The sequence below is a fragment of the Oryzias melastigma genome, linkage group LG12 (genome assembly GCF_002922805.2).
Source record: "Oryzias melastigma strain HK-1 linkage group LG12, ASM292280v2, whole genome shotgun sequence".
Classification (NCBI taxonomy): Eukaryota; Metazoa; Chordata; class Actinopteri; order Beloniformes; family Adrianichthyidae; genus Oryzias; species Oryzias melastigma.
In genome coordinates, this window is record NC_050523.1 from 7842460 (window position 1) to 7863885 (window position 21426).

Below are 21426 nucleotides of genomic sequence, written 5' to 3' on the forward strand. Positions count from 1 at the left end.
AATAGTCTAAGGGATAATGGATAAAAGCAAGTTAGTATGGGAAAACTGTTTAAAATTGAATCAAACCATCACCCAAAATATTTGTTTTCCCCAGAAGATGAAAAAAAGTTCTGTTTGGTGACAATTTATTATGTATGTAAACTTGTTTTCCGTCTAAATTAAGGTTATTCCGTTTAGGTTTATTTATTATTCACATTTTTATGCAATTTTCAGCTGTAGACGTAAATTTATTTTTTTAATCCATTTTTGTGTTTCATTATTTGGCATCACAAGTAAAAATTCAAGTTTCAACCTCTGAACAGAAATAAAGACACGCCCATCTTTTTGTGACAGCTTGCTGTGACTCATTCCTACCGAAAGGGGGCGCTGTTACACCGGTAGACCGCACTAAACCCGACCGTCGGTTCAGGGCATTATCGAGAGTGTGTGGAGTGTGTATGTGTGTGTATGCATGCAGTGAAAATTACCCCGGAGACGGACAAGAACTGTTTTTTTGACCGTACCAATGTGTGTGGCCTGTAAATCTATACTATTGTATTCTGCGGAATCATCGGACGGACGAAAAAGTAGATCCAAAATGAGGGAATAATCGGAGGATACGCGGGGTGAAGCTCGACTGCAGCTACCGTTTCGTTGAACTGCAAGTGGGATCCCAGCTGCTGGCTACGAAAATGTCGAGAAAAATTGAAAGCAAGCACGGTAAGACCCGCCGGCGACTCTAAAACACGGCTGCTTTTCGGTTCCACCGTAGAACGGTTTCCCCACAAGCGGGCCGCGGATGGAGCGAATGTGGGATAAGTCCACACAGGCAAAGCGAGGTTCCAGATAGGACTGGATGGATGTGTCCAGTGTAAGTGGTGGTTTAATTTGGGCCTCACGGATCGCTACCCGGTTAAAATAAACCGACACGGTTACGGTACGAGCACGCTGGTAGCAGCAGCTTGAACGGGAAGTGTGTAGCCGGTTAGTCTGGATAAAAAACCGGGAAGGTGTCGCCAACCTGACGTGGGAATCACCGGCTTTTTCAACCGTTCTGATTTCTAGTCCCCCCCTCTATGTTATGGTTTGGCTGTTTGGAAGCATCCTTGAACGCCATGGAACACATCTTGAGATATGTACATCAAAATTAAACCAATTAAAGCTCATCGGCGAATTGATTTATGGGTAAAGAACGGTTCTCTGTTTTGGTATCCATGATTTGGGACACGTTTATGGGAACAGCTAACGGCTAAAGGTTAGCTTTTCATTGGCTAGCGTTAGCTGCCCTGATTCCCACTACGGTGGAGTTGTATCGCGTTCACGCCCAAGACTGCGCGCGTGTGTTTGTGTTGTATTGATTTTGGCTTTGCGCACGTGGCACATTAAAAAAAGAAACCTTTTTTATTTTGTATGTAAATTTGAAACGAGTCTCTTGAGGCGACACCGAGGGGTGTTGATAGTGCCTTTGCGTGGAAACTTTACACCCGCCAGCTATACTTGCATCCCATTCCGCCAGCTGTCTCCTGCTTAGCTTCACGCGGAGACCTGCGCGAGGCTTCCTGCGGGAAATGGACCCAGACCAGCGCGCGCGCGCTGTCTCCGAGGGGAGGGGAGGGAGTGTCATCCTCCAGCAGCCCAGTCATTCCTCACGGGCGTAAAAGTTTCCGACTCCTTTCGTGTCTTGCAGACAGATGACTTCATATGCTAGAAGAAACTTGACTTTTTTTTTTTTTTTTTTTAACTCTTCATCATTTGTTTGTTGTTTTCTCCTCAGTGGTGTTTACAAGGTTGTCACGTGCACAGCAATCCTGAAAATATTCCCAAAGATATGCTGTGGCCACACACACACATAACTCTGAATCATCACACTTCTGACCGTAATTGGTAAATATGATGATATGAATTCCTGTTCAGGTCACAGAATGTGTTGGGAAGAGGAATGTGTAACAAATACACAACAGGGACAGAGTTTTGTCAGTACGCATTCCAGTTCTTAGTGGAAATATAAAGAAAACATTTTCAGCAATTGTTTTGTTGAAGTGGTTACCATAGCACAAAGTTTGAGCTGCTTTATCGATGTGTACACTGGGGGGGAAAGGCTCTATTTGGAGAGTTATAGCCAGATGAACTGGCTGCAATAACATGGTTCCAAATCACCATGGTTACGCTGTCCTAAAGTCCTCTGACTTTTCCTCTCTAAGGATGTAAACACCTTCAGTGTATGCATAGGGTTGCATTCAACCCTCCCACCACCCCAAAATCCACTTTTGCCAGGACATCAAGCTCTGATTTATCTGAGTTCTGAATCCAATTGTCTGTATGACTTCATCCCAAAAACAGATTCAACATCTGGTGCTTCTGGCTCAACACTCAGAGCAGCTGACAGGAAAACTTGCATCTTCCCATTTTACATCTGGGACAAAGAACTGGGTGGAGAAAAAAAAGGAAAATTAGCTTTCCGTTATATGAGAACTTGACTGAGTGAGTGTGACGTCATCCATAGAAAAAAGCTTGAAATTATTTTTTTTACTCGACATGAACATCGTCATATTGCAACCATTGACTGTATACATAGAACTGGACTCCGTGGGTGTGACGTCACCCATATAAAACGCCTTACCTCAAGCTCAAGCAAAATGAAGCCAATTCAGTTGTTATTTTTCCACGAGACAGACATCGCCATGTTGGAACCAGACAGCAGTGATTGGTCTGTCAGTCTGAGTCATTGTTTCTATGGTAACTATTGTCGCTAATTATGAGAAAGCTTGTTGGAAATCCACACCTCCTCCACTGAAAGAGGGCTTTATCAATTAAGAGAATTTATCAATCAAACCTGCCTGTATTGAAGCATCTGATTGGTCAATTTATAACTTGAATAACATGCAATAAAGAAACAAATATTGTAGAAAAAAACTACGGGGGGCACTGTGTCCAATTTTTTTTTTTATACAATTAATGGTTGCAACCAGAAATGGTCAGTAAGCTGTGATTGGTCCTAATCGGTGAGTCATCATTGCTATGTCAACCACTCTAACCAATCAGGAGTTGAAGCCAGACTTGGAAAAATCTGTCAAACTTTTTGAAAATTTGAGACCACAAACTTTTATTGATACATCTGACTGATTGGACAGTTTATAACTTTAACTTCAGAAAGAAATAGGATTAGCAAGAACATATTTTAAAAAAAGAGGCTGAAGAAGAATGGTTATTCTGGCAAATAGAATTAGTGATTAATAGCTAATTTTTTTCTCTATAGAAATCTATGTTATTTTGACTTCTTGGAACCAACAGGTACTTCCCATTTGAAACACCAGGTGGTAGGGATCACTTGGTGCAGTTCTCATGTACAGTCAATGCTTTATCCCCAGACTTCATATTGTGTTGTTTTATTGTTGCGGACATGCAGATCCTGACTTTTAAAGACATGATATGTTCATGTGATTGTTAGTCTTTTCCTCTTAACTTTGTCATTTTTTATATTATATATAATTTTTAGTAAAGTAATAATAATAATAAAAGGGTACAACTAATAAAACTGCATAGGTTGTTAAAATATATAGGGTTTTTGGTAAAAAATAAAAAAAGTAAAATTTGCATCAAATTTCAAAGGAAACCTGGATAATAATTGTATTATCTTTGCAATTTTCAAAAACTGCACCAATGGTTTATAGCCAAAAACACTGGTAGAAACTAAACAATACATTTCTGTTTTGATTCAGTTTTATTTGTGCACAAAACCTTAACTTCGTAAAACAGTTTGAATGAATTAGGAATTGTTCTGGTGCACACAGGAACCTTGTGTTGTTCTTTTTTAGCTGCATTGTTGTTCGAGCCATAGGCAGGGATTATTTTCAGCAACAGGGCCTACAGGGTTTCATCTTATTACATTAATATTACGCTAGTTTGTTTATTGTAGAAACTGGAAAAATGATGTTACCCACTACCAGAAACACTCCATGCACAAACGCACACAAAAAAACAACTGATGGTATTAAAATAAAGCTTCTTGGTCTTTCTTAGATATGGGATTCTTCTCTGTAAAACATTTTAAGACTGTTTCATACTCTGTAAGATGTTTTGTCTACTGCAACACCAAAGTGACATCGTTTTTGCCTCACAGCTCCAAATATGGAGTTCCTATAGCTTGTTTCTGCACACATATCACTTTAGAAAAACCTCTTGGGCTTGTCATCCATTTTTAACCTTTTTTTATTCCTCTGAATCGCACAGTGATGCTCTTTGCTTACACGGCACACTGTCTTTGCTCCACTTTTGCTCTTTTTTCCTGCTAAGTGATGTGTTTGCATGTCAAAGTGAACTGCATCAGGGTTCATTTGCGGATTACCTGAGACTCCAAATTTCCAACTAGTTTTTGCTTGTTTGGTTTTATGTAGCTTATACCTTTCCTAAACCAAACTGTTGGATAAAAATACCTCTTAATGTGTCAACATAAGTGAGCTGTTATTCACCAATACAGTACTTTTTAAACCCAGTCCTTGAGAGCCACTGTCCTGCTGGCTTTTCAGATGTCCCTGTCCTACTTTCTGCTGATTACATAGATCAAGTGTCTTCTACCAATAGGAAGCAGTGGGCACAGTTAGTAAAAGCACAGCATCAGCCCTTGAGAGCTGATGTAGTGTGAGTGTATACTCTTAGATCTTTTATGTAAAGCTTCTACGTTCACCTTATAATATGTAAATAGTATCTGTTGGGTTATTCTGACACAGTTGGGAACTAAAAAATGTATTTTGAATTGGAGAATGACAACCCTGAAATAGTCTTTCCACCTTTTCTTTAAATAGATCTGTATGTTAACAGTTTTTGTCATTTAAAAAAAAAGTTTGTTCATCTCTTTGTGCCTTAGCTACTGCAAACGTTGCGTTTTAAATTTGTCCTGGAGACACAACGGGCTCTGGTATGTTGTTACTGGTTCAACGTTTTGGCTGCTGCGTGGTGTTTTATAATTAGCCTGTGGTCTCTTTCTGACTGGACAGTCCATAGTAGCAACCAGCCGCAGAAGAACTGATCCATCAGTTGCTTATTTTAGAGTCCACGCCCTCCAGCATGCTATTAAACTCGCGTTTGTTTTGTTTAACTTCTGAAAAAGTTTTTACTGCAATAGAAAATAGTTTTCCCCCGAAGAATTCGCAGACGCAAGGCCGAAGTATAAGTTATTAAAAACGACTGAAGTGGTGAATGCTCCGACTTTAATATCTTTTTGTGTGATGTACAGAAATAGCCAGCCCCGCATGCCTTAGTCACCAGAACTCTGAGCAAGAGCTAAAGTAGTTCTGATTACAAAAGGTTTCCGCGGATAATTTGGTCTACCCACATTGCTGATGAGTGATCCCACTGTTGCACAGAGCAAGCCGTGAGTCCCAGTTTGACATGCTGCAACTTTGAGGTTTGATGGGAGCATGCAGTTATCCCTCCCTTTACCACAGGGAAAAAAAGAGGCCTGCTGTTCCCATATAACTTTTGCTGTGCTCTAAAAACATTTTTTTTTTATTTGTGCATGGGAAGGCGAAAGAAAAGAAGGAGGGTAAAAAAGGAGAGAAAGCCCAGTTTTGCTCATTAGGGTGATCAGGTAGATGAGAGGATGGATTATACGTTTGGTAAAGACTGCGGAGAAACAATCGATTGGAAGCGGAAGGCTGTGAAACCAACCAGAGGATTTTTGTTGCATGAATATTTTCAAGGATGTTCCATTTTTGGCATCTTCTTCCAAATCTTCAGAGACAACAGATAACATTGCTGTTTGGAGATATCGTCTGTGATTGAATTTAACTTACATATATATATATATATATATATATATATATATATATATATATAGTATAGTGTGTTCACTTGAGTATTTTTGGATTATGCTTCCTTTGCGTTCACTCTTATGTTCTGGCCTATATTCTAGACAACAGGTCATTTATTTCCATGGGTTCCATTTCCTCACGACTGAATACATCCCTGAGAACTTTGGAGTTTCTTTGCTGATGACACCACCTTTTTTTTTCATTCATACCATTTAAAAAAATATTTATTTTTAGAAGCTATTGAGTTTTAAGGATGTTACTCAGTTCCTCTTGTTGGAGCTATTTGTGCATCTTTCTCCTCAAGTGTGTCAAGGAAGAATGATCACAAGAACGTGATGCGTGACTAATTCTCAGCAGTTCCTCAGAGTGATGGCTGCACAACTCCGGGTTTGATCGAGGAATCGGAGCATTCTGAAAGTGACAGCTTCAGTGTTGGCCGGATAGGTGTGAACTCGGGTCTCTTTGATGGGCAATATAAGCTGGAGGAGTCAAGTGTCGGAGGACACGGACTCCTCTCTCAATGACGAAGACGCGGGTAAGGACTACTTTACAGGAAGATTTGAGTGTGTTTATTCCTTTCTAAAGAATGTGAATTTTTATTGCCTTTCTTTTTCTAAAGCATATTCAGGACTTTGTTTAAGTCTGCTATTTGGGAGTTTTTGTATAAAATTAACTCCCTGGCAGAATGAAACGCAGGGGACATTCTTGCTGGGGTTTTTGTGTTGTGTGGCTTTATGCAAAGTTCTCATTTGCTCCTCTAAAGCAATGGGTGGACCCGGCTCATAGTGGCTTCACTGCAGGCCCCATAGCTTTCTATCAAAAGTCCCGTTTTGACCTGTCGCCTTTGAAAATGGTAGGAACTATAGGCTGTGCAATCCCGGCTCATCAGGTGAGGCTTTGTCTGCGCGCCTGGATGCTGATGCTTTAATCTGGTTGCACAATACCAAAAATGCATTTGATGCACACAGGTTCACCACAGTAGCTGAACATGTTTGTCGACCCACATATAGATGTTAATATTGCAGGATTTATCAGTGTTTGTTTTGGCAATGGACTTCCTCTATTATGTTGTGAAGTGATTCACTCACGGTAAGCTAGAGCACGCAAAAGCTTCTTAATTAAGGTAGTTGAGTTCATCATTGTGTAATTACACAGTGGCGAGGGCAGTAATATGTTGTTTTGGAAACAGAGTCCATAGGGTGCTTACTTGGAAAAAAATCTGTGCATTTCTTCGCTGCAAAGTCAGCGTTTGTTTTGGTTTGTCTGCAATCGCAGGACAACACAGTCCTCAGAGAAGGCTGTGAAGGGTTGTGCACAGACCTTCCCTCGCCTGGTGATGCAGTTTTAACCATAGTTGGTTGTGGTCATGGCTGAAGAAGGTGAATCACCTGCACTATTTCCCACTGAAGAAAACTCTTAACTACCGTTTAGAGGAAGAACTTAATCTAATATGTGAAAATTGTTTGAGAAGAGGAACTAAAAGAAAAAGCAAATATATGAATCACTTTCAGTCAACTTTCAGACAAGAATGTAGAATTCGCATATTAGCCAATATTTTATTGTTTTTTGCTACATACTGAGAAGATACACAAGTATTTTCTTGTTTTTAAGTGTTAAAACTGTTTATTTTTTGCTGAAATGGGTTCACTATATTGTAGTTCACGTTTTGCAATCTCGCTGTTTTGTAGATTTTTTTTCTATACATTTTACCTATGTACTTGTTTTCTAAAATTGTGAAATATTTTCAGATTCATCACTTATTTTAAAACTTCCTGTTTTGGGATTTTTGTGTGACTCAACATAAATCTGAGCAAATGTAGGACTGGCACCAGACAGACGTTTATTTTTGCGTCTACATTTTTTTATTAAATTGAAATTTTCTATATGTTTTAAGAAAATAGTTATTTTTGTTGTTTGAAAAATAAATTCTCATATTAGTAAAAAATGTCTGAAATTCCACAATGTTGTTTATAATACTCACTCTGTGAGTATTCTGCTTTAAAAAAGTTAGATGGAAATCAGCTTTGATTAAGTGGCTACAGTTTGTTTAGCCACAAAGAAAACTTCCATTTAAATCCTAATTTAGATGAAAATCTGAAAAGATAATGACTTTTAAGATCTGCAAGTTATTCCTGGTACTTTTTAAGCTTGCAAACAGCACAGCACAAGAACCAAATTTTCAAAAAGTGTTAAAAATGTCCATTATTGTTGGTTCTTCTTACAGAATGAAAAAAACAAAACATTACTGCTCTGCATTTCATAAACCAACAATAACGGAAAATGTAATCTCAGCATGGGACTAGTGTTTCACAAATGGGCCGTCAAACATCAGTGTTTCTCGCACAAAAATAGTTTACTGTAATTTAAATTTATTGCGGCCATAACGTAGAAGTGTTCCTCAAATTATTGTAATTGTGGCTCGTGGATACTGCTGTTGGTACTCTGTCTTTTTTATAATTACAGTGTTCTTATCTTGGAGCATATTTTCTTGGAGAGAAATTACGCCATGCTTGCTGATTTTCTTGAACTCACTCGTGGTAAAAAAAAAAAAAAAAAGTGCACAAGACAGAAGCACGCTTTCACACATGAAATGTGGTGGCAGAACTACCATCCAAAACTCTAACCAGGCCGCCGGGAACCTGCAATCTTCTGATCAGAAGGGCCAACCGCTCTACCTATGTGCTACGACCGCCCCTCACATAGTGGATGAATGTTGATGTCCTGACGTTGAAATTGCTTGTCAGCAGAGGCTTCTTTAAGGAAGAGTTTGTGACAAAAGATGAGTTGTCTAACGTTTTATAATCCTTTTATGACACCAAAAGGTAAATATTAAACCAGCATAAAAATGATGTCTAATTTGTTAGCAACTGTCTAAACCTCCAGCTCTGTGGGCAGAGGACACAATTTCTGATGGTGCCAGTCTTTTACTGACCCACTTCTTTTTGGATGTCTGTCTTCATGCATCCTTAAAGGATAAATGAGCTTTGATAATCCCAGGGAACATTTTGAAAAATGTGGTGTTGTTTTGAGTGTTTTTAACACGTTCTTGTAGCATTTTTCTCACAGTAAAGGACCTATGTAGAAAATTTCTGATTTTAAAACTGCGTTTCGGAAAAATTCTCTATTCAAATTGCGTTAGATCAGAAAATCAGATGCTAGAAAATGCTTGGACTAACGACGCAGCTACTGAAATGGGCCCTTTACACCCCTGTGCGCACCCTAGCCTACTTAGGAATGCAAGACATGATGAAAACTGAGTAATTTTCAAGGATTTAGTTTCTGCAGAGTGGTTCTTTAAACAAATAACCTATGAGTTCTGGTTCACACCGCATGCGGAAGTGCTGCAAAAGCGACGCGGAATGGAGGCCGCATCCATCCGACGCCCTTGTTAACCTATGGTGTAGTTCACACCAGGCGAGATCGCCGCGGTCCTCAGCGGTTGGCTCGCGATTGTTTAGAGTCTTATCTATTTTTTGTGCAACTGCGTCAATCCTGGCAGGAAGTTATGCCAAGACACACGAAAAAATCAGGTCATTTTCAAAATATAACCAAATTTTTCATAATAAAAGGCTACTAATGACAAATGCGATCATATTTTTGTTTCTAAGCAGACTGTAGAGAGGAAAATACACTATTCCCCTTTTATTTGCAGGGGTTTACCGGGTTCACACCGCTCACAGAAGCAGCAGAGTACGTGTGGAATCTGCTTCAAGAGTTGTTGGCGGGCCATTAGAAGGGAACTTGTATTAGGAATTTTGTACATCTCTTCCTAATTTGCAACCTTTTGAATAAATACTCAGAAATGTAATTTTGAGCTGAGTTTTCATAATACATGTTCTCTACCATTAGAAAATACCAAAAATACTAATTTAATTTGAGTGAGTCTTCAAATACAGAGCAGAAGCCATAAAATAATGTGATGTGACGCTTGTCTCGACATGAAACTGAAGTGATCTAGTCTACACACTATGAGCCTGAAGTATTAAATACTTTTCACGATAGGGGGTAGACTGGTACATTTCAAATGAGTGCCTCCTTTGTTACTTCTACATGTCATGGTCTGTGCTATTGTTTAATCCATTAAAGACTTCTTATTATTTATTTTTTCAACTCACTGAATCTCACAATTTTTATTTTTTTGAATGAGAACCAAGAAGTAATTGATTTGTGGGTAGTAAAATAGCTGTATATGAAGCTTGGTAAAATTACTGTTTGTGGGTCCAAGAATGACTGGACTAGTTTGCGCTGTGGTACACTGGGAGCTGACTGTTTCCTGGTTAGCACGTCTAAGAAAGAGCTGCATCAGTGCAGCGTTTTATTTCTTTTTACACCCTAGAGAGCACATGCCCCGAGGCATGGATATTTTTGCTCACAGAGTTGCGACTCTTGCTGCTTGTCAGTGATGCTTTCAACAATTCACAGCAGAGGATTGATGATGTGGATAAGTCTGACCACATAGAAATAAGTAATTTTTCTTTTTAACCTACAAACTCATATTAGCCTTATGGTTCTTTGTTGTTTGTCTTACAGTGCAACTGTTAGGCTTTCCACCACAAAGTGGAACTGGCTTTAATTTGTCTTATTTGGCCTTTAAATATAGTCTTTTACCATGACTGATTCTTTAGTTTTATTTAGTCAAAATCAACGTCATTTTTTAACCAAAAGCTTTTTCATTCCAAGCCATTTCTTTTTTGGAAGCTATGAAATGATGGAAAATTTGGTCTGTCGTTGTGTATTTGTATTTCTGGATGGTAAGCGTTGTGTGGCGTCTGTCAGTCCTGTCCAATGCAGCGTTTGTGTAGAGTGTCAGGCGAATGACAAGCAGCCGCTGTACAGACAAAATGAACTTTGTACAGCTCTCTAACATGACAAGAGTGGTACCACTTCTCACTGCTTGAGGCCATTTACTGCTGTTTATGCTTCTGCCTCTCTCCCTATCTGAGTCTTGCTCTCAGCAGTGAAGTGATTGGTTCTCTTGTGGCTTTTTGTCTGTGTATAAGATCAGTCTCCTATTTCAAGTGCTTCATACTGCCTGTTTGCCTTTTGCACTCTTGCCAAGCAGCTGCTGTTTGCTAAGAACTCTGAATTCATAGAGCAGATTGCAGCATTTTTTTTCCTCCTGTGTCTTTTCTGATGTTGCTTGATGTTAGAGATACTGACAAGCTGGATATTTATAGCCCGTTGTGGATCTTTAGAGTGTTGATTTCACTCAAGGTGAACTGAGACCTGCCAGGCAGTGTGCTCTCTGTCTACTCAAAGATTCAGCTCAGAAAGCAAAGCTTTAAACGGAATGCTAAAACATGCACTATAGCCGGAAGGTCACCTGAAGGTTCAGACTTCTTTGAGGCAGTTTGTGTTGCTTGGTTGTATGATGCAGTGACCTTCTTTGCCTCGTCCAAGTTTCTGACAGCGTGCGTGTCTGGGAGAGGCAAACTTGTTGCTTTGGAGAGCCCAGAAGGAAGAAGTCCAAGCTACATTGGGCTGTGAAGAGGGAGTGACTCTGGATGATGGAGACAAGGGACAGGAAATCATACCAGCAGCTTCGGCGTCGGTAGGGAAGGAACGGGAGGGGTACCCTGGAGGGTGTGTACACACGTGTTGTGTGATTTCCCGTTTGCATCCTGCAAACGTAACCCACCCTTTAATGACACTTTCCCTATTGTCTTAAGACTTTTTAGACTTAATAGCATCTTTAGTTATTTATTGATTATATTCTATCAATAGAAGTCACAACTAGTTTGCTTTTCAGGTCTTGTAAAGACTTTTAATCAATAGTATTTTGTTGCAAACGAGTTACGACAGGTACTACTGTGAAATTTAACACAAAGTCTTATCCCCAACTCACACCTATGCAGCAGCATCGTATAATGGCAGTGTCTAGCCAGATGCAATGAACTGCTTTGTGTTTTAGTCAATCCTGCTCTGGGAACGCCATACGTCCTTTTTCCAAGCAACTCTCAATGACACATTTAGTGGTCTGTATCTCATCAAAAAATAAAAAAAATATATTAGTCAGAGGATTTCTTCCATACCAGTATTTATAGTTACCGGACAGTCACTGATAAATAAGAGAACTAGCCAGTTTTCTTCTTTTGTTCTGCTCTTTCTGGTCACTGCATGTTTTTGGTAGCACTACTCTCAGACTAGTGTTTTTGGTAGTACTACCCTCAGACTAGTGTTTTTGGTAGTACTACCCTCAGACTAGTGTTTTTGGTAGAACTACCCTCAGACTAGTGTTTTTGGTAGTACTTCTGTCAGACTAGTGTTTTTGGTAGTACTAACCCCAGACTAGTGTTTTTGGTAATACTACTCTTAGACTAGCGTTTTTGGAACTGTCTGATTTTTTTTTCCCAAGTAGCTCAATTGTGCAAGTTTGAATTTAGAGAAAACCAGCAAAAAAATTCTCACAGTTTGAATAAAAGCCAATTTTTTTCAGACTTTAAGGTGGACTGTATTATAAGGCACAATATCAGTACGGTCTATTTTTATGCATAAGGTGTACTGGATTTTAAGTCCCATTAGGCAAAACAGAACAGTCCGATAATGTGGGATGACTTCATTATTCCAAATACCTGGAGGGGTAAGGAGGCAGGCAATTGGTTAGAAGGGTTTGAATGGAAGTTTTTCTTATGAATTGTGTTTTGTTTTTCATGTGCACCTTTTTTATCTGCAATAAGCAGCTTTTGCAGATGCAACCTGATAGATAAATCAAACTTGATTAATAATATCTCTCAAATTTGATCAGTTGTAACACATAAAATACAAACAACACCTAATGTTTTTCATTCATTATGTTGCTCCACAGGCCGTATAACTCCAACAGTTTTCTGACTACAATATCCATATCCATAATGGATTCATAGTTTACCTAAGTCGTACTAAACCATTTTGTCAGATTTTTGAGTCCAATTCAGGTGAATAACCACGATAACCACAATCCAAAGTCATACTTTAAAAATATCTGCTTCTAAAGTGGACTGTCAATTTTAAAGAAAATTAAAGTATTTTATGTGAGGTACATTATAGAACACTAGAAGAAAGCACCCTCAAACACAGATCATTGGTTCTCATCTTTATCTTGGCTAAATAAATCAAGCATTTTGTAGCCAATTTGACCTATTTAAAATGTACGAGAGAGAAGCATAATTTTATGCAGAGGTTAAATTTTATGAATTAAACAAATGTAGATGAGATTCCCCTCTTAACCTTCCCTTCTTCAACTGACTGAGTTTCAAGGAGCTTTATTGTCTTCCTCTGCATTGGGTTGTGGTTGAATAGTTCCAGAAGATCTTTGTATACTCGTCGGTTTCTGCTTCTCAACAATGATGCTTATGTGTGGCTACTGTACATAGGACAACTGAGTCAACCAGACCTCAGGGCTCAGTAGATGCCTTTCAATACAACCCCAATGAAGTATTGTGCAAAGTGCTCCTGTGATTTAGTTCCATTAGCTTGCCCGGTGCTCGTAATGAGATGTCGACCTATATTGAATTCATCGGATTTTCACCACCGCTGCCAGAGTCGGGATTATTCGAACACACACATAATAGTGTAGAGGTCAGTCACAGCCCATAGCCAGTGCAGTGTGATGTGATCCAACATCATGCATAATACATTTCTTTTTTTTTTCTAAAATACAGAACCAGCTTTGTGAAAGACTTTCTTTCAGTAGCAGTGTAGTAAAGTCATTCATGCTTACTTGCCTCCAGGGGGGGTTAATATGGCAGCTGAGCCACCAAAAGTGATGATACATTTTTTAACTGTTATGCATTTCTGAAATCCTCTGGGAGAAGTGCAGATCTATTCAAAGAATTTGGTATTGCCCATAAGACTATGTTGACTTGAAGAGAGGAAATATGTGGGTACAAACAAAAGCAGCGGACAACTGAACCACACGTCAAGGCAAAATCGCCACACAGTAGAGCCAAACACAGATTACGAATGGAGTTTACAAGACAGAGCTTTGTTTGCTCCCTACTTTCACAAAGGAGACATTGAGGTTTAAAACTTGTAAAAAGAAATCCTCAACACAAAGGTCTTGATGGTAGAAGTCTCTGTGCAGACACCTTGTTTAAGACTACACGCACTATTACTGTAAATGTGCACCCAATCGGGTTGTGTTCTTTATTATTTAATCCTCAATCGAGGATTTAGTGTTGATTCTATAGTTGTAAAGAGTCCAGCTACAAAGAAAAACTTTAGCTACATAATGACATTTGTTATTAAAACATCTGTCATTTGAATATTTTTGGATGTTATCTGCAGTAACACTCAATTTGGTCTATAAATCAGTTTGTTCAAAATGTAAAACAGTTTCCTATATACCAGTCACTTTACTATATATAGATTAAAGTTAGATTGCTACTGTGATTATCCTTGATTTTAAAAAGGTTTCTTCTAATTAGTGCAGTTCTGTCTTTTGTAAAGAATTGATGGGCTGTTTGACCCTCTGCCCTCAATATAGTCACAACATTTGCCACGTTTCCTTCTGTGCACTCTGTAATTAAGGAACTTTGCATAGTCTGCTCTAAGGTGTAGTTAAGCTAAATTTAGTTTTTATATGTCTGTGCTGATTATTGTTTGTTGCAGCGTCACATTAGTGCCAAATTTGGAAACTTGACAAAACAGGGCAAAGTGTGTTACTGAGCATTTTAGGATCTGCTGTGTTTTTTTTCTGCTGCAGTACAGATAGTCTTTTCTCTGTGGATGTGCCATGTTAGCCTCGGTCAGCCATGCCGTCTGTTTCCATGCAACCCACGCTGCAGAGCACCTCCATCTTCACAATATTTACTCCTGACCAGTGACCCATTGCTGGTGTTGCTGTTTTGCTTTCCAAAATTGACATATGGAAAAATATGTGGGAAAGGTGTTAAATACCTGCTTAGTTTGAGGTTATATCAAGCATAGAAAAGTCTTAATGTGAGTTTGTCAGTGAGTTTTTAAACACACATACAGAATTTCTGTACAGGGACTTAAAGGATGAGACAGTTTTCTGTTTGTAGCCACTTTCCGACTGTTTCTCAGCACCACCTCTGGACAGCTCTGTTCTGTATTAGTATCTGTTACTATTTACTGTTGGGTATCATCTCTGTAACCCTTAAGAAATTTTGAAGTGGTTGAGTCTAATCAATTATCTTTATCCCAAATTAGTGTTTGACAACTGTTAAGTGATTGTGTGTGATCCATTTAAAAATAATGGAAATATGTCCCATCTGAAATGGCTAGACAAGAGCGGAATACATTTTTATTTCAAAGCAACTTGATTAAAAATGTCAGTGTTGGAGGTTTATTATTTTTACAGTTAAAATGTGTTTTTTAAATATCAACGTTACCCAATTTAATTCAATTTTATTTATATAGCCCAATATCACAAAGCAATTGTCTCATTGGGCTTCATACCGGTAATTGTACAAAAGCAGAAAGTCATTCATAAAATATGAGCAATAGCTGGTAGCTAAACTTTACTGGTTATCCCTACCCTTAGACTCTCCTTCTTAGTGAGGAAAAACTCCTGAAAATCCTGATTCCAGGAAAAAATGAAGAAACTTCAGGGATATCCACATGAAGGAGGGATCCTCTCTAAGGAGGGGCAGGGAATGTACCAGAACTGTTAAAGAAGAATTAGCTTATCTAACTCTACCACTGAAAATTTGAAAAGTGTTCATCCAGATAGAACTGGGGGATGGGTAGGGGCGAGGTCCACAGCCACGATGAGCCAGAGGTGAGGTCCACGGCCAAGAACAGGAGCACAGACGATCCACCTAAAATCTGAAATCTGTCCTACTCCAAGAGGAACAACACATGAATTGCACTGCACCAAACAGAAGCATAGTTAGTTAAGTAATACCAAATGCATACCAATTTTCCTTTTACCAGTTTCTGTATTTTTTGTAGTTGCCCTGGAGTTTAAGTCTCAGCAGCCAAATAAATGCATAATAAGAAAGAAAAAAAATCATAAATAAGTTGCACTTTTGGGGGAAATTTACTAACAAAATACGGGACCAAGAACGTACATTTCATCTTGAAAGACAAATTAGAATAAAAGAATAGATTACAATGATATAATGAAAATAGACTAGCTTCACTACCATAACACATAGATGCCTATTTAGCTTCATGAACCATAGGAGGAATCTAGTATATTAGTGCAGCATGTGAACAAATATTTAGATAACCAAAGCATAGATAATATGTTAACAAGTCAACTTAACTCTTTATATCACTTCAAATCACTAAATACATCACTTTTAAATAATTTATGCCAACCCCGCCGTAAGACTTAAGGGCGCTTCTTCTTCTGCGTTGATGTCAGAAGCAAATTTTGATACACATGCCTACAGAGCCCTCTAGTGGTAGTTTCTATTTATTTTTTAAAAAGCATAAGTCGCACCCCCGGCTAAATGGATGGATAAAAAAATTTGAGTTATACTCTGAAAAATACAGTAATATTGTTTGCCATTTAGGCTCTTTTTAGACTTCTGAAGTCATTAACTAATCAATATTTTTAATTTAAATTTATCATTATTTTCTCTATGAGGACATCATGTTTTTTAGTCTATTTCATCATGTAAGTGAAATACAGTACACGGTAAATGGACTGAGCACTTAGCATCTCTACATATGTCATCTCTTCAGTTTGTGGATTTGATGCCATCAGTTTCTCTTTGGTTCACCGTTGAGCAATCTGCCTAAACAGAACTTTTTAAAAAGCCATCAAAAAGGACTGCAGGATCTTTGGAGTCACCATTTGGAAAAATCAGCTGGCAAATACTAAGACTTCTTTTTGTCATTTATGGTTTCTTAAACAGCACATGTATGATGATTGTGTGTATAGCTGCATGCTGTTAACAACTGATATTCAGATGATTCCTTCTGAAGACTCAACCATACAGCCAACAGGAAGAAATCACTACATAAAAAGAATAAATAATTCAGTTACCTCATAATGGCTTCTCGCTGAACTTTTGTCTTTTGGCTTCTGCTGGGTTTCCTCACCTGTTTTACAGGCTTCCATTCTTAAATCTGCTTTCTTCTTTTAGTTTGGTTTTCAACCAATCAGTAAACGGTGCTTGCAAGCACTTTCACTGAGCAGAAGGTTAGTACGAGGTGACATCTGTGTGTGTAACCTGAAGCACAACCTCCAAATCCTTCCACCCTGTTATCATCCTGTTGCAAGGGAAGAGGGACGGTAAAAGGTAAAAATGGTAGATCACATCTGAACTGAACAGGAACTAACCCCTGCATGCCAAGCCCTTCCGTCGGTTTCACAAGCATGCTAAAAGTTTATTTATTTATTTATTTTAATTTACCAGCATCTCAGATTGCCGTTTTTCTTTTTCCTTTTCTTGTATTGTCAGTTGATACTAGAAGTTGGATCCATTAAAAAACAAAAAATTGGAAAAACCTGTTTTTGCTTGAAGATTAACAAGTCTTGAGGTTTAGCAAGTGTTATAGTGATGGCAAATAGGGAAATTCCTGACTATGTATACTTCCTGTTAAGGATGCCATGTACCTGGAAAGATCTCTTCTTCAGAATGCAGTGCCTCAAGGCAGCGGAAATGAATGTGGTAATCAGGGGTGAATCTGTTGATTAGTCGTCACACGTTGAACTGTTTTATTGCCCAGGGCGTCCATAAATGTATGTCCCGTGAGTGTATTTGGAGGCGTTTTTGTTTGTTCATTGTGTCAGAATGGATTCAGACTGTTTGGCTGTTTGTTGCAAAGCTCTTTAAGACTCAAATACACCGCAGAGTTGAATTCAAAATCTCCCAGGCGTTGTTGACGAGCTGTTCAGACAGAAGTGTTTGTTTAAGATACATCTCAGGTTTAGGAGTACAGAAGCGTCTGAGCTGATTTTTACACTGATTAGTTAGATTTAATGATTGATTCTTCTTTTCCAGAAGTTTTTTCTATGCAGCAAACATGACTTTCTTTTACAGTTCGAGATAGTGCTGAGCATTATGGAAAAAATTGGATATCACAATATAAATTACTTTATACTGAGATATACCACAATAAAGTATATTTTCAGTTTTTTCCTGAAAATAATTGAAGAAATTGTTATTACTTATTTTCTCTGACTTTAGTCTTTCAAGTAACTTGTAACTGAATTGTTCTGTTACAGAATTGTTGGATCCTAGGTATGGTGACGTTGGGAGTGGGGTCATCTGAAGCCCCTCTTTTCAATGATTTTTTATTTTCACTGGTGTCCATGGAAGACGTGAAATCCTGTCCACCTTCATCCACATTTATCATGGGATGGATAACTTGTCAATGTAAGGCTTTGGGATTAGATTTAGATCCAGTTGGTGTGATTTATGGGTTTCTAGAATCAGTAGCTCATTTTCTAAGTTTGTTTGAATTAATTGTTTGAGTTTAACTGGACACAAAAAGTGCAAGTTCTGATTGGGAGTCATATTTTCACACATTTGTGTACAAAGTACACACGATGAAATGCAAAGTAGGGCTGACAGCTGAATCAAGTTTTGTTTTTTCTTTTGGGATTTCACTTTTATCCAGCCGTTGACTAATCTAATTCAGCATTAAAGCCATTTTAACAAGTGGCTCGCTCATAATTCTGGCCGGCAACAGACAGGAAGTTGAGGAGCACAGAAGGGGGTGTCTGGCACAAAATTCTGACAAGGGTGCTTGATAATTACAGACCATCTTTCTGCCTCTTGACAACCTCCTTTCACGTCGTCAGACTCCTTTTGTTTCAGCTTGATAGTCGTACTAAAGATCCAGTTTTCTGATCCAGTTTTGCTGGGATAAACCAGCGTGGAAGGAAACAGCCTAGTATTCATAACAGACAGCTGAGCTTCAGGGACTGCATTGATGTCTTGAGGATCTGCTCTATAAATCATGTCGTATGCTTCTCTTTTTCCCATGGAACTGCTTCTGAACTCCAGCACCAGTTTAAGGCTCAATTCAAAAGGAGATTCCAGTGAGTCTTGTACCAAATCTTACTCTGTTTAGTCACAGAAAAAAAACAGGAAAAGCCTCAATACAAACTATAAATGTCATATCTGGGTTCCCTGAGGAAGCAGAAAACCTCATGGGCTAAACTTTATTGTGTTGATCCAAACAGCTGTTTAGCAGTAAAGTTGTTCCTGACTTTTAACCGTCAGTACTAAGTCTCTAAAAAAAAATCAAGGTCCTTGTCTTTTGTGGGTTTTGTTTATTCCCATTTGGACTGAATTTTGTGAAATTCTCATTTAGCCTTTTTGTTCCTGATGTGTTTTGTTCTCAATGTTCTAGATTTCCTTTGTGGTAAAATCACTAAATTGTGAAAAAGATGCATTTCTGACTTTCTCAATGCAACAAACTTGTTTGGATTTGTAAAATGAGGGCAAGACCCATGACGAAGAATTAATCAACTTTCTGTAATTCTGTAAAATGTTGAATCATTTTTTTTTTTAATACAAGTGAGTTACTCATGCTGCTAAAACAGCCACTGTAGAGGTTTTATTTGTGCGGCATTTAAAAATAAAATGAGGGAAACAAGAGAGGAGTCATTCATTTGTTTTGGAAGTGTCTCATCAACATTTGTGATGAGCCTCACTGCCGTCATAGACTGCAATCGTTGCTTCTGCTGTGGTTAAAGTCTGACGAGGATTAACGTTGGAGAATAAGAACAGTGGGGTGGATATGAGGTTGATCGATGCCGCAGATGTACGCCTGATTGGTGGCTTTTTTGCTTCTGTTGATTGCTGTTCTGCATTCTTTATGCGGATGGCCGTGGAATGCCAGAGCCCGCTGTCATCGAGCTGCAGAGAGATTACAGCTGATACTGGGGCAATTTTGTCGCCGATCCAACCCACACTTCCTGCCGGCTCCCACTGCTGCTGTTAGTTTTTTTATCTCTCGTTTCACTTTAGTGCGGAGATAAGGGAGTCAAAGGGGCAAAGGAGGACCACGAGCCGGCGATCAATTATTGTGCCGCTAATGGAGACGAGGAACTTCTTTTTTTCCCCTCTTAACCATGAACACACAGACTCCCATTACTCAGCTGATTCCAGAACCACCAAGTGCTTTTTATCTCATTATTAAATTCATGCTTGTCTGCTCTTTCCTTGTTTGTGGCATATATACGGATGTGGACTACTTTTAAGAACTGTCCAGGAAATTTCTCTACATCACAAGAAACATGCAAGTTTCTCTTCTGTATTGCTGCTTCGTATGCTGCATTGACTGTATATGAGAACTGAACTGAGTGAGTGTGATGTCACCCATAGAAAATGGCTTACTTCCAGCTCCAACCAAATGATGTCAATTGAGCCACCATTTTTTGGGTAATACGGATGTCACCATTTTGGAACCAGAAATCATCAATATACTGACTATTAGATTCAAGTGTAAACCATAAACTTCCCAATCTATTAGGAACACTGTATATCCTTATCAAAAGGAAAAATAACCTGAAAACAGTCATATGACTATGACTGTAAACATAAGCTTCCCAATGCCGGGAATCTATTAGAAACAAGTATTCAAATGTATCTGGAAACAGTCAGAACAATATTCGTGGAATTTCTTTCATATTGGACCGATACAGATAAAGTCAAATTATGCAAATATCAGCCGATACGGATACTGGCAGCGAAATGTCGCCCATCCCAACTGTGAACCCCGATCACGTTACAGCAAATAACACAAAGTCCTCTGTTTTCTTTTTGTCCCAAAGACTCTCAACGATCCCATCTGTCCACCATCACCATGATACTGAAGGACAAGTTCCACTCTCCCAAGATCAAAAGGACTCCTTCCAAGAAGGGAAAGCAGGCGCAGCCCGAGCCAGCGGCCAAGAGTGCTGAAAAACCTGCTAACAAGGTGAGTAACAGGAATTCTTCTCTTTCCCTGTTCATGATTTTTTTATTTAGTTCTGTTTTCTGCTTCCATATTCTATTGTTACTTGCCACCTATGAAAAAGGCTCCCTGCTGCGTCCCATAGCCTCCCAATCACCAGGGAACCCGGCAGCGCTGCAGCTGGTGCTTAAAGACGTGATGAAAGCCGAGCTGCTTCCTTAATGGATTCCTTTGTTTATGTTTTAGTGATAGCGGAATCAAAGCAGAGTTTTAATAACCCATATTTAATATTGTTTACCTACACTGTATTTTTTTCTCTAGTGTTGCAAAAGGTTTAATCAGTAATAACCTTTTTTTATATTTTGTGTTTTTTGCAGAAAGTTAGCCGGCTAGAAGAGCACGAGAAGGAGGTGGTCAGTGCACTGCGCTACTTCAAGGCAATTGTGGACAAAATGATGGTGGAGAAGAAGGTACTGGAGATGCTCCCAGGCTCAGCCAGCAAAGTGCTGGAAGCAATTCTACCTCTGGTTCAGGTAGAGGCATGGATACAGCACAGGTGAGCCACACCATGTGTTTCTGTTGTACTATTGAAGCTTGAATTTGATTTTACAACAAAACTGTAAATCCAATTGGTTGCACGATGAGACTTGCACAACATTGGTTTTAACTGAGAGGTTAGGATATATTAAGACTGATGACACCCTTCACCTTTAGGCCTTACTTAACCTAATACCTCAGGCTTATGAGTTGCAATAATGTGAAACTCCCTTATTCCTGTCTGACTATCAGGAATGCTACTTTTGAGGAATAGAGAATGAGCTATCTGACTTCA

At 38.8% G+C, this 21426-nt stretch overlaps 1 protein-coding gene across 5 annotated transcripts in view; it reads left to right on the top strand.

Annotated features, from left to right (window-relative positions):
* The first annotated feature begins 338 nt into the window (after positions 1–338).
* Positions 339–21426, top strand: part of rapgef1b (Rap guanine nucleotide exchange factor (GEF) 1b) — a 44683-nt gene continuing 23595 nt past the window's right edge. For 2 of the 5 annotated variants that reach the window (XM_024298998.2, XM_024298999.2), the window contains exons 1-3: positions 339–699; positions 20473–20618; positions 20972–21150. In XM_024298998.2, coding sequence (XP_024154766.1) covers positions 672–699; positions 20473–20618; positions 20972–21150 — 353 coding nt within the window. In that variant the 5' untranslated portion in view covers positions 339–671. The remainder of the gene's footprint in view (positions 700–20472; positions 20619–20971; positions 21151–21426) is intronic. The other 3 variants (XM_024299004.2, XM_024299005.2, XM_024299006.2) reach the window with 2 other exon arrangements.